The sequence below is a fragment of the Bombus flavifrons genome, chromosome 1 (assembly GCF_040668555.2).
Source record: "Bombus flavifrons isolate JBK064 chromosome 1, iyBomFlav1_principal, whole genome shotgun sequence".
Taxonomy (NCBI): domain Eukaryota; kingdom Metazoa; phylum Arthropoda; class Insecta; order Hymenoptera; family Apidae; genus Bombus; species Bombus flavifrons.
In genome coordinates, this window is record NC_138442.1 from 15,200,110 (window position 1) to 15,213,043 (window position 12,934).

The window sequence follows — 12,934 nt, forward strand, 5'->3', positions numbered from 1 at the left end:
ATAACTCTGCTTCCATTTTCACTGTTACCAAGTTCCGCTCCGAAAGGACAGAGACTCGATCCCCGTTCCTCCCACTGTTCATCCCTCTGTAGCGCGTCATGTGTCCGTGACAATGGCATCTCGCGCTGCTTCATACATAAATGCGACGTAACAATAAACAGAGAGAGGCCAGGGGATGAAAACGAAGCGAGTGTGGGTGCGGGCAACGGGGTAGCGGCAAGGAGAGACGCTTCAAAGGCCGTCATAGCCGGAGGATCAGAAACCGATATGAGATTTGGCTATGTATGAATGATGTATCCCGCGACCACCGCTACTTGCAATCTCTGCCGCCCTCTCGCTCGGCTATGCGACCACGGAGAAAGGGATAAAGGGAGACAGAGAGGCGGGAATGTGTTCTCTGTTTGTCCACGGATATGTACCGGTATATTGCATATACGTATATCCCAGTTTAGCAACGGGAAAGGCGTCCGGGATAGGGACGCGAAACCCAACCCCGGGTTACTCGCCCTCTATACCGATAGGGTAATTGCTTTCAATGGGACAACGGCCGAGATATTTTTGCCTCGCCGATTCGATTCGTGATGGGCGATTGTTTTCGCGAACGAGGCTTCGAGGATTTTTAGCATCGACGTAGTGTGCTAATTGCGAGTGCAAATGTTTGTAGCAGATAGGCTCGCGTGTTTGCACTCGACGATGAGCTTTGGCCATCAATAGGACGAGGTGTTAAGAACGCTTTCCTGGAAAAAATTCGAATGACGTCAAATCGCACTTTTAGATATTCATTCCATTCTACGTCATACGAAAAACTCGATGGAAAAATGACAGGTGGGATAAAATGTACAATTGGCCAGATACCGTGGACGTAGTGAAATTTCTATAGAGAAATCTTTATGTTTTTAGACATACAGTAATACGTATGAGGTGGTAGGACGTGAAGCATGCCAAAGAAATACTTCGCGGATTAATTTATTATGATATTAATATTAATGATACGAGGAAGACCTGACAGACTTACTAGCGCGTGTTACCTGGACCGTACTCGGACTGTTCCTCTCGCACTCACCGTCGACTCGATTTGACTGATCACTTGCAACTCTCTCTCTCACTATCTCGAGCTTTCCTCGTTTCCTTTTATATAGGGGGCCGAGGTCTCTGAAAGAGGAAGTTTTCTTCCGAGGTAGGGGAACACTTTATTCTTGTCGAAGGCCCAAGTCTTTTACGTAAGTCCCAGGGTTTATTCTTTCACGACGTCCTGACCAGGGCTTTTTTCTACAACGTCCTGGCCTCGGACGTCGTTTCACAGGCGATGTGGCTAACACATGTGCTTAAAGCCTAGAACTTTCTTTATGGTTACGGGCTGCCACACGTATGAATTATATCCACTTGTTCAATTTGTTCTCTAGAGTATCAGATGTTATGTACCATTCTGAAAAAATGTGCATCAGTTTCAGTACATCGATCTCGTGGAATTCTACCGTGTATCCATTTAAAAACTTTGTAATTTCAGTATTGTAAATCTTAATATTATAAATTTGATTTTCCACGGATCTGAGCTTTCCATAACAGGAATCGGGGCAATAATCGTAACACGAATTTCTCTGGCGTCGTCCAATTTCAGCGAAAGATACGGACGATTATCAGCACGCCTGGGAAGGCAGACGCGCGCGAATCTGAGACGGTAACCTTGAGGGGCGGAACGATGCAGATGTCGGAAGCAAGTGCAGTGTAATAGTTTATGAGAGAGGGCGTAATCACGGTAATGCTTAGACGAAGATCCAGACTCCTTTACGTTTTTCCATTTCTCCGTACGCTCGTCCCTTCTTTTTCCTCCTTTCACAGTAATTCCGTTTTATTTCGCATCTGCGGGGAGATAATCGGCCGTGAAAGAAAAGAAAGACAAAATTAAAAGGCGGATCCAACCATGAAGAAAGAATTGTTTAATGCTTTATAATACTTTCTAGATCGTATGATCGACGATGGTTAACGCATTTATGAAAATTCATAACGGAAAAAAAAACAAAGTCGTGGGCAAGATCGATTTTACCGATACAACGATGCGATAGTTTCATCGAACTGTCTTTTGGCCCGATTTGTCTCTTTTTCCCCAGCGAACTTCTGCACAATTTTATTGCGCGCGCTTTATATTGCTATGAATCATCGTTACACAATCGGGAATTCGTGTTTCGCTTTGTGCAACTTCAACGATAAATCATCGGAAGAACGGGCTGCTGTTTTTCGTGCTATTTTCGCGACGTATGATGCTCGTTCCTTGATTTTCTCTCTTTTTTTTTTTTTTTGTTCTGCATTGGCGAGAAACTCTAGCAAATCCAGAAAGAAAAGTCCAAAATGAGCACTGTCCCTTGCAATCCTATTCCTACAGGATACTCGAATTAATGCACATACTGGAGAAAAACTCATAAAATAAAATCAATGTTACTGGAAGATTTGAAATACTGTAAGAAAGGAAGTCTCCTTTCGGCTTGAGAATTTAAATCAACTTTTCGTCCCAATTTCATTTACTTAAACACAAACGTTCAAGCCTGTACGAGTAACATAAACGGCACGTTTCACCCTAAATTTTCCCGGGTTTCTCCCTTTTCTATTCGCGGCAAGCTTACATGCTGGGGATGAACGTAACTTGTTCATCAGATTAGGCCATCGTAAACTCTCACAGGTGACGAGGAAGCGTAGGGTGTATGGCACTCAAGGCTGTTGAACGAAGCGAAGGTAAGAGGCTGATGGCACGCAGGAACTGAGTCGAGTGCCGTAAGGACTGCAGCCTCCTTTCATGTAAGGTAATTAACTACCGAGAACCGTTGACAAACACCTAACCCTCTCGCGTACAGCCCTCGCCTCGTAGCCGCCTCCTTTCCTCCAACCGGTCGTCCACGCCTTCCGTCCTTCTATTTATCTTTCAAGCGGCCGACCTCTTATTCCCCTCGGTTTTACGCGATTTAAACTTTAAGCAGAAACAGTTCCGGTCGAAGGGAGTGTAACGTTAGAAATTTAACAAAAGAGTGGAGGCAGGCTTGTTTCTGGAGGTCGACACACACGGTATTTTCTAGAAAAGAACGCGCCTACGAAATTTTCTTCGAATTCTTTGTCACGTAAAGTTGCAGGATTCTAATATCTGTTTGTGAACTGTGTCCAATGTGTTTTGCTGAAATACCATGATATTTTAAACAATTATATGGAAAACTTCCAACACTTTTAATTCATAATTTTACAAAAAAGAAAAACCTGGGCAAGGAGGAATGTGTGAACGAAGCAATTTCAACAAAACCACAGCTATTATAGTCGTCGGTTTACTGAAACGATGTAGCGGCAGCGACAATATTTCCCGCGTTAACTTTGTCGGTGTTCGCGAAACGATAAAGGCTCTGGAGGGTACTTAGCGCGAATCAACAATTTTGCAGCGCATTTGTTTACGCGACCCGGGCAGGCCTCTCCCTCGTAATATCAGGGATTCCGCGTGGACGTCAAATAAAAGCTTCGCCCATGAATTATTTTGCCGGCTAATTTCCCCGGTGGCGCATCGCTTGGACGCTGGCCTGAGGGACGCACCGGCTGTTTGAACACGTCGCCGTCAAACTGACTTTATCAGAGTTAGGCTTGACAATCGCTATATAAAACTGTTAATCATGATTAAAGTTATAATGCCGCGTTCGACTGCGAGCCGCTGGGCAAACGAGAGCGCTGCCGGAAACCCGTCGAATCGTCACACGGTACACCTGCTATTACCGAAAAAGACCAGTAGCTATTTACGTTTGTCGTTACGATTGGCAACATGATTTTTAAAATCGGACTACGATCACTTGGATGACCGTATTAATACTCGTTCTAAAAGTTCTGACAATTTTAAACTTTAATAATTTGAACCTTGTTTATCAATTACATGCCTCTATGATACCTATATGGCCTTGAAATTATTTTGACAGCGATAATGACACAAACTAATACCTCAAATAGCCTTCGAATGTAAATAATCTGTTATTGATGTTAAATATCCAATTTCCTTTAATAGTTTGCTTAAGTTAAATGTTTAACTTTTTAGACAAAAATGACGGAACGTTTAACATTTCGCAAGACTACAAAAAATGTCGTTCTCGCGTTCAAAAGAAGTTTAAATATCTACGTTCTGTGTACTGTTTAAGCATACTTACATCTAAAAATGAGGTAAGTATGTACCATGGTTTGACTACCTATGATGATCATTATGGCTATTCAATTGACTACGCGTAGTTTAAGATTCTAGCTATATAAGGCCGAGAGTCAACAGGCAAACGTTTGTTCTTCTAATTCGACTATCGACTCGTCCTCACGTGGAATACGTTCGATCAACAAAATTGTTTAAGTAACCTTCGCTTCGTCGTGTAGCGATACGCTGATGATTTACTGCTCTCCGTTACCAATGCATGAATGACAAAGTGCAATTTTAGCATTTTGCTAAATTGGATAATAAAATGTAAACTGCAGGCTGCTTCTCGAAACTTGTCAATCTTATTTCCACAAATATTGTACAAAAGCTTCGATATAAAACAGATAGTACAAAATATTCTAATTTAGGTAGTACAGAAAAGTTTATACAAATATTCGAGATAATATAATTATTTACAGATTGTCTTATGGCGCATCTAATACTGCTTTAGAACTGCAGTATATTACATTTAATTAGAAAATAGATCGTGTGTAATGTATTAAAAAAAGAACGCTCTAAGGAAACGTTGAACCTTAAACAAAGGACTTAAACGTATGTTACTTCCACAAATACGCATAAATATCGCACTTATTAGCCGGTGAATTGAACGATGAAAGTATGCACAACAGATGACGCACAGTTACAGGACTGGAATTTTTTTCTTTGCGCGACAATCACGTTCTAATTAGACCTGCAATGCGACGAAGAATTACACTGTGATAATGCTTACTCTAGATTCAGTCTAAATCGAGAACACGTCGCACTAGATCGTTATACGTTTTATCGTCATCTTCCAAGAATCCTTGGCTAGCCACGCCAAAGATGTTTGTCCATAATAAATCGCACCAGCAACGACAAGACCATGAGGAAAATGATCACCGCTCCACCGACCAAAATGGCGCCGTATTCTGAAAAATAATAGTCATTGTGTTTCGTATCCGAATAGATTGCGATAAAAGCACGTTGAACATGTTCTATGACATTTTGATTACTCGAATCTTTCAGCGAGAATACAAAAACACGAAAAAATTTAAATTTCAAATCGTCACATTGTAACATTTATTCCTTATTTTCATTTTTACTCCTGGTAAAAATGACATTTGTATGCCGACGAGTATAAAAAACAAATTTAATTTTACGTTGGAACAGGGAGGTAACGACGAAGTGAAACGACCGTGCTTTTCTGCAAAAGCAAAAAGAGGAGAAAAAAATATCAGAAAATGGAGGTGATGTCACTACAAAGGCAGACCGCGTGCATTTTGCCGTGTTACATTCAGTGATTACAATAAAAAATTGATGGTAATGAATCTTCAGCAGGTCGAATTATGCATGCTGGAAACCGAGCACCATTAAAGATCTCGTTACACGCGACATGCGTGCTCCAAACGATGGAAAATTTCACGGCAAAGAGTCGCGTTCTCCCCGCTCCCTTCCTCCTCCTCACTTTGCATTCAAACGAATTTATTCCCCGTCGCAGCGTGACAATTCCAAGTACGAAACACTGAACATACAATTACGAATCACAAGACAAATAGGGCTGCGATTTTCAATGCAATTAAAAATAATTATCGCACTTCTGAATCATACGTTTAGGCGGCGTTACGACCACTTTGTAAACAAAATCTCTCACGCTATTTAACATGCGTTGATAAGCAGCAGAAATTAAAATAAAAAATTATTCTACTAAAACCGTGTAATAACAAATTGGGATAAGGTACAAGGACGAAAAAAAAACATTAATCTCAGATTTGAAAAGAAGCAAATACATAAATACATAAATCTCCCATAAAAAGTGACTGGAACACACAATTGCTAATAAAAATACTTACTCCGTGTCCTTCCACCTGTATCCTTGATTATGGAGATGTTATCTGTGGAACTTTCTCTCGCGAACAAAGATCTGCGGGAGCCGAACATGAACAGCCTGCAAGGCATTGATGGTACCGAGATTGACGCGTGTTGACCGTCGGTTCTCCTGGGATGAGAACCGAAACCTGGCGACGTCAGGCCTGGTTGGAAGCCAGCCAACGGAGTCGCGTCCGTCCTGCAGGATGTTGCATTGCACGCGGAATACCGATTTCCTGAAAAGTTGTACGGCCAACCGACGTGATTCGGTGGAACAATCGCGCTGTAAGGCGGAGGATCGTCATCGTTTCTCTCAACGTCTTCGACGGTGATCGTTGTCTGCGTAGTGGGTCCGTTTGTTGAAGTCCTGGAGGTGGTGGTTGCGTTGGCAAGCTCTGGCGGATCGTCCTGGAGCAACTTCGACGATGGCAACATGATTCGATGTATTCTTGATAGAGAGATTCTTTTAAAGATTCGTTGAAGTTAAAAAATGTATGCGTTCATTGGTGATCTGAAAGAAAATGAAAAAATATATTTTTAGGACTATTACGTGTTATCGCTTTAACTGAAACGCAATTCCTACTAGTGTTCCAGTGTATCGTGACAAATGATCATGCACGCTACTAAAATTATGTATCTAAATGACGGCTGGCGTTAGTAATGCAAGTATTAATGCCTTGAATAAAGTCTGAAAATACTGCACCGATGTTTGAGACTATACTTGTCTAAAGCTATACCGGCATTATCATTAAATAAGAGCTCAACGATAATTTATTACCGCGTAATAATTCGCGTTTACACTTGCAAATAGGTTACAACTAAAGAAAATGTTAATACAGAAACTACGTTATCGCCACATGTCACGGAGAGAAAAAAATATTTTTTACCGTTGTGCATTTTCACTAAAATCTCAACGTCCACAACATTATTTTCATACCACGATTTTATATTTATTCGTGTCAAGGAAACTTCAAAATACCGAGAGAGTTTCTTTTGCCAGACGATCTTTTACCCTAATCTTTCCTTCTGCTCTGATTCGATCGTGATTCACAAACAGGTTTTAATTATTGATCACATACCAGTAATCCTTGAAACGAGCTACTGCTTTCCTCGCGTTCGGACACTGGATTGGATGAATGATCGACCTCTATATCAACGTGTGTGATTTACGAAGCGAAAACGAAAAGGAATGACGTAATTTCGAATTATCTCGGAACGTCGCAACCGAAGAAAATAGAATTCCGATCTGTTCTGAAGGAAAACTAGAGCCCAATATAATATGCTGAGATGGGAGAAATAAGAAGAATTTTCACCATCAGTCGAGGAACGAGTTCCAGATGTAATGAGACGTTTATATTCCTGAGAGAGCGATTCGAAGATTTCGTAGTAGCTCTTTCATTCTGTAGTTTGCGTAATTCGTTTCTATGGTCTACTTCAGCGGTTTCAATGTCAAGGATAAGTTGAATAACCCCGAAAGTATGGACGAGCAAACAGCCAAGGCAACTGCTTTTCTCTCCGAAGACAGTCGTCGGTTCGATGAGTCAATGGGGATCCCGAATGTGTTTTGATTCCTTTGGATATAAAATGCCTGAAGCTACTTGTTAATTTGAAACGTAATAAAAGTGAAAGTAATTTTATCGATAATTACAAGATAAAGCGTGATGGGAACAAAATTGATTTTTAATTATTCCGATATAATTTGTAATGTAATACGAGTAAACGTTGAAATTGATCTAAAAATATTTATGTAACTGAAAACATACCGTATCGGATTAACAAACATTGTTGACTTCAAAATTAATGAAACATCTACGTACGATTCCGTGTACTCAAATTTCGCTAAATTTCTACTCCAAACACGTAGATTCTCTGGAACAAGTAGCAATCCAAAACGAAAGTGGTACTTTCTCTAATTAATACACGAATCAAATACACTTTTCACGAATATCGACAAATTACAACCACCGTCTTCCATTTCAAAGAAACATAACTCTGATCAAAATCATGTGAATAACGTATCTATCACCACAAACAATTTCCAACTTAAAGCAACTGGATCATGGCCTACCTTTCACACTGCACTTGTTCCGAAGTAAAAACCACAAGCGTTGTCTCAGTCACAAATTCACGATCCGACGAACATCAGGACGTGTCCAGCAACTTGTCAACGGTCCTCACTGTACCACTACCGCAGCACGTCTGCCCACAACAGTCGACAAAATCAACCGACTACAACCGATGCTCGCGATTTGTACATTTCGCAATGGTCGAGTGTAGACGACACGATCAACAGGTAGCAATCGCAAGACCGCGATACTGTAGACCGGAAACTGTCTTATTGACCGTACGAAAGTACGCGAATACTCGAGAACTCGTTAGATACACGAGGCGTGAGATGTTCCTTGGATCCTTAATCACACAGAACCAACGAGGGAAGCGTGCAAACGCCTTTTTCAGTGTCGTTTGAGACATTTCTTCATGCTCAACGCGCGGACAATTGTCGAAGGCCCTGGTAATATTCCTTGTTTGTTACCCGAGTCACGATGGACGATATTTTTTAATTCTATAGCATTGACGATGATACACGTGCGAGTAACTGCAGATTCGTAGACATGGAAACAAGAGACGAAGATTCTAATATTGCTTTGTAACTCAGGTTGTCGTCTATGATACCTTTATGATTTTATAGCGTCCAGAAGAATAGCTGGCGTCTGGTGCGAGTAGCTGCAGGTCCAAAGACACGCGAACAATCGACAAAGATCCCGATAATATTCTTCGTTCATGAACCAAGTCACGATCAACACTCTTATAGTTTTTTAACACCCTGAAGAATGGTTTGCGTTGGCTGTAGATAGTTGCAGGTTCGAAGACACACGAGCGTCCAGTGACGATGATAACGGAGTGGCGGTTGTCTGTCGACAGACCATCGGACCAATCGCGCACTCTACCACGGCCAATCCTGCGTCCATCGTTGCCCACCTCCGTGTCAATCCTACGGGAATGTCGAGGACGTTGCCGGTGATCAAGGTCACAACCACATCGCCTTTCGTGGTGGTCGCCGACTAACTGTAGAATGAATGTGACTAAAGGAGACCGATTTGTGTTTAGCTATCTTTCGAATAGCTTGCGTCAAATATGGGAGTGGTGCCGGCAGAAGAGGTATGGTGAGGTCATAAAATTGGTCAGAGTTTAGAGAGTTGTAACAGGAATTTGAGTAGGTTGATACATAAGCTAAAAGAAATACAGTAGGTGGATACGATTTCAAGTAAAATATGTTCTTCTTCTTCTTGTTCTTCTTCTTTTGCAGTATCTATATTTTTTAAAAATTCACCTAGAATTTGATAGAAAAACCTATTTTCTAGAAAAATATTAGCGGACTGATTTACAGTTTGTCATTCGTTAGAGATTAAGAAGAAAGATTTGAACGATTAACAATTCGACTTCCAAAGGTGATCAGGTAATAAGGATCGAATGTTCAAAAAACTTTCCCTGCGTCATGGTAAGTTTTTGCCATTTACTCGAAGTCACAAGGCAAAGTACAAGATACCTGTTTCTGTTAAATGATTTGCAAAATACGTGTCATTGCGAGAACAACTCGTTTCTGTCCTAAACCTCGATTTTATTTAAAATTTTAAACGTCTCGTTAAAGAGAGAAAAACCTTCATGTGAATTAAGAGAAAGCGAACGTGGTTTTGTCGAGTGAAGCATATTTTTATTTATTTACATTGCGCCTCGTCAATGATTGGCCTGTTACGCGGTGTTACGAGTTACACTGCTTTCGCTGTGACAGCAGTTAGGAAACCTCGAATTATGTAACTACGGCGATACGTCAACATGATCGAATACGATTAGACACGTATCAATTTATGGATGTCGCTGCAAAATAGTCTGCAGCTAATTTTACACGCACTCGTACGATTTGACACATCGGAAGAAAAACGCTCGTGATGTAACGCAGAATTTTGCACGTATCATCTAATAATGTAAGAAAACATCAAGATCGTTGTGATAATTTTACGACCTATAACTTGTATCCTTTATGTCAATAACGACTGAAATTATTTTTATCAAGAGCACTTGCATGTTTTCCTGTGACTTCAATATTTCTCATGTGAAAAAATCACGATTTGAATCCATAAATATTAATGACTGCAATAAGCGAATAACAACAAAATAAAATGTGTATCGTAAACAGCGACTAATTACATTAAGTGATCAGGTTAAGGTCAGGTTTTTTTCCTCTCTTCTTTATCTATCTTTCCATATCCTCTCTTCCATTCTCTAAACTGAAGATACACTCTTGAGAACAAATTCTCACCTAGAATCCAGCACACCTACTTATACCACTCTAGGGCAGATTGTTCCTCCTATGCTCTGCGAGCAAAGATCCCAGCTTAAACTAACGCAACGTAATTACACAAGAATCTGTGAGCAACTGCGGCGAGACAACCTCTGAACAATCAACCAAAGGTTACGCAAACTTCATTCGTATTGCAATAAGACGCAGTACAAGTACATATTCACCTCATCACCAGCAAAACGCATCCGATTAAATGCGTTCAACGGTTCGCACGATGACGCTTTTCGCCGGCAATCCTCGTTGTCATTCACCGTACGGGCGATGCTTGAGAAACAGCAGATACGTCTGCTAGGTTGTTTTAATTTTCAATGCAGTGAGAGCACATTTTCGTTGCGGACTCGATCGCACGAGTCGTGTTCCGCATACGTTCACGCGAACGCCAAACCTCCGTGAACACGCACGCACACCTGTAGGCGTGAATTACGTGCTTGGCATACTTTCCACAGTGTCAGTGAGGAGAGAGAGAGAGAGAAAGAAAGGAAAAATTCACCACAAAAACGTGCGAAAATGAACAACAGCACTAGCGTAGCTTGCTATCGTCGCCGCGAATCGTGATTTATGCGCACAAGTTAACTGCCGAATCGACAGAGTGATATGATGAAAGATCAAAGTTGATCGGAGTCCTATTGGTCTCGCAGTCGTTCGAGATTTCATAAAAAACAACGCGGAAGCGCGACCACCTTCCTGAATAAAACGGAATTTTTCTATAATAAGAAAAGCTTTATCACCAGGATCTTTGTTATCCACGCTTAATGTATCTCGACAAACAAGTTTGTTTTGCAACGGCAAAGCCATGTTAGATGGAATAAAGATATGTAATACGTGATATTAAAACATGTAAATGAAGAAATGAGAAAAACACTTGAAGTGAACAATGTGGGTTAATAATATTAATTTAATATCATGCGTGTAATTCCAATAGTACATTTAGATTATTCGCTTTCCTTTTTGCTTTCTTTTTTCCGTTTGGATCTTCAAGTGGTAAGTTATTGTATATTATTTGTTCGATGATCTTTACAATATCATATAGAATTGATATAAGAATTTATTCATCGACAAGGTTCAACTTCTACTGTGTGATTGATTCTAATTTATTAGATGTATTAACAGCAAAATCTTGTCGTTTATTTTTTGTAATTTGTAATTTGTAACTTACGAAATGTTGCTAACAGTGTTAATTCATTTCTCTGCGGAATGCAGCAAAACAACAGAAACCCACCGAATCCAACAAATATGATGAAAAATTGAACTTACCTTCTTTCGTTTCGATTTCAATAGGAATATCCACGAAGCACACAAACTTTGGTCCCGGGTACGAGCAGAAACGAAAGAGATATCATCGTTTCCGTATATCCAGGGGTAACGACCCTATAACGAGTCGCGGCGCGAAACGAAGCCGGCAAGTCGAACGTACGCGCGCTGTTATTGAAACTTGGATGGTGAAGGTGGTACGAGGCGATTTCTCGGTTGCACTGCGATCGCGCGATAGCCTGCACGCTCGTGTTACGTGAGAGGAGAAGGGAAAACGCACTCGCGAGATCGTCGGTCATAAAGGTAGGTTACTACTGGATCTACGGCGACTACGACACGACGGTTCGTTCGCGCGAGTAACACGCAGCTCCAACGTGTTATGTGCGCCAGAGATGCATTTTTTGCGTTCACATTCGAAAACACCGGCCACGCTTCTCTTCATCGTGCTGAACGGCTACCTACTGAATCGTGGCCGAGTCGCGGAAGCTGTCGGAGCCTAAGGAATCCGGCAACGTGTTCGAACGCGTTACGCAAGAATTTTATGTAACACGTTACAAAATGATGCTGAAATCTCTCGAACGATCTCATTCAGTCGGTCGGTGAAAAACCTCGCCGTTACTCGAGGTTCGTGATGTTTCGCGATAACCAGAGTGGCAAGAATTTTTGGCTTAGATTAAGGTGATTTTTCTTCGGATACCAAGTTATGGAAATTCGTTACAGACATAATGTGTATTCTATTGGTGAGTAACGGCGTCAAGCACTGACGCAAACAAATTAATTGTTTGTAAATATATTCATTTTTATTCTATTATCTTGACCCCCTACGACCTGGATAGATATTCCGATCGTAACAGGTTATAATCGATGTTATTCATATTCTATTCATACTCTTGTACATATCGATATTGTTATTACGAGAGAGAATTCTAGAAATAGCGCTAATACGACCAATAAGATAAATCATTTATTGCATTCACTTATGCATTCATATATTACCTTCGTAATAATTAATTATGTATTGTAACCATCTTGGTAACGAGATCTTTCTTCAATTAAAAAGATACAACATAATGGCATGGATTTTGCTAAATATTTGAAAATATCATATATTTATAGACTGGAGAAAATCGATAATCTCCCCTCTCCTTGTACGACCTCGAGATAAGAACTAAAAATACCGACGAATCTCTTCGCGAATTTCAGTCTCGTAGTCATGGACCCTGCAATGTCATCGAAGCGACACCTAATCAAACCTATTCGACACCTAAATCACGTCTAGC

The 12,934-nt window shown here is 40.8% G+C and overlaps 1 protein-coding gene and 1 long non-coding RNA gene across 14 annotated transcripts in view; one reads left to right on the top strand and one right to left on the bottom strand.

Annotated features, from left to right (window-relative positions):
* Nucleotides 1-4,478: 4,478 nt before the first annotated feature.
* LOC138178579 (uncharacterized) overlaps nucleotides 4,479-12,934 on the bottom strand; it is a 115,304-nt gene continuing 106,848 nt past the window's right edge. Inside the window, exons 1-4 of one of the 7 annotated variants that reach the window (XM_069110590.1) lie at nucleotides 11,658-12,093; nucleotides 8,112-9,109; nucleotides 6,028-6,554; nucleotides 4,479-5,106 (exon numbers count right to left, since the gene is read on the bottom strand). In XM_069110590.1, the coding sequence (XP_068966691.1) occupies nucleotides 5,006-5,106; nucleotides 6,028-6,478 (552 nt within the window). In that variant the 5' untranslated portion in view covers nucleotides 6,479-6,554; nucleotides 8,112-9,109; nucleotides 11,658-12,093 and the 3' untranslated portion in view covers nucleotides 4,479-5,005. Of the gene's footprint in view, nucleotides 5,107-6,027; nucleotides 6,555-7,806; nucleotides 8,076-8,111; nucleotides 9,110-10,361; nucleotides 10,488-11,657; nucleotides 12,094-12,934 lie in introns of those variants that run through there. The other 6 variants (XM_069110605.1, XM_069110581.1, XM_069110598.1 and 3 more) reach the window with 6 other exon arrangements.
* The window catches only part of LOC138178653 (uncharacterized), a 33,227-nt gene continuing 32,548 nt past the window's right edge, over nucleotides 12,256-12,934 (top strand). For all 7 annotated transcript variants that reach the window (XR_011172772.1, XR_011172765.1, XR_011172766.1 and 4 more), the window contains exon 1: nucleotides 12,256-12,394. This is a non-coding gene — a long non-coding RNA (uncharacterized LOC138178653). The remainder of the gene's footprint in view (nucleotides 12,395-12,934) is intronic.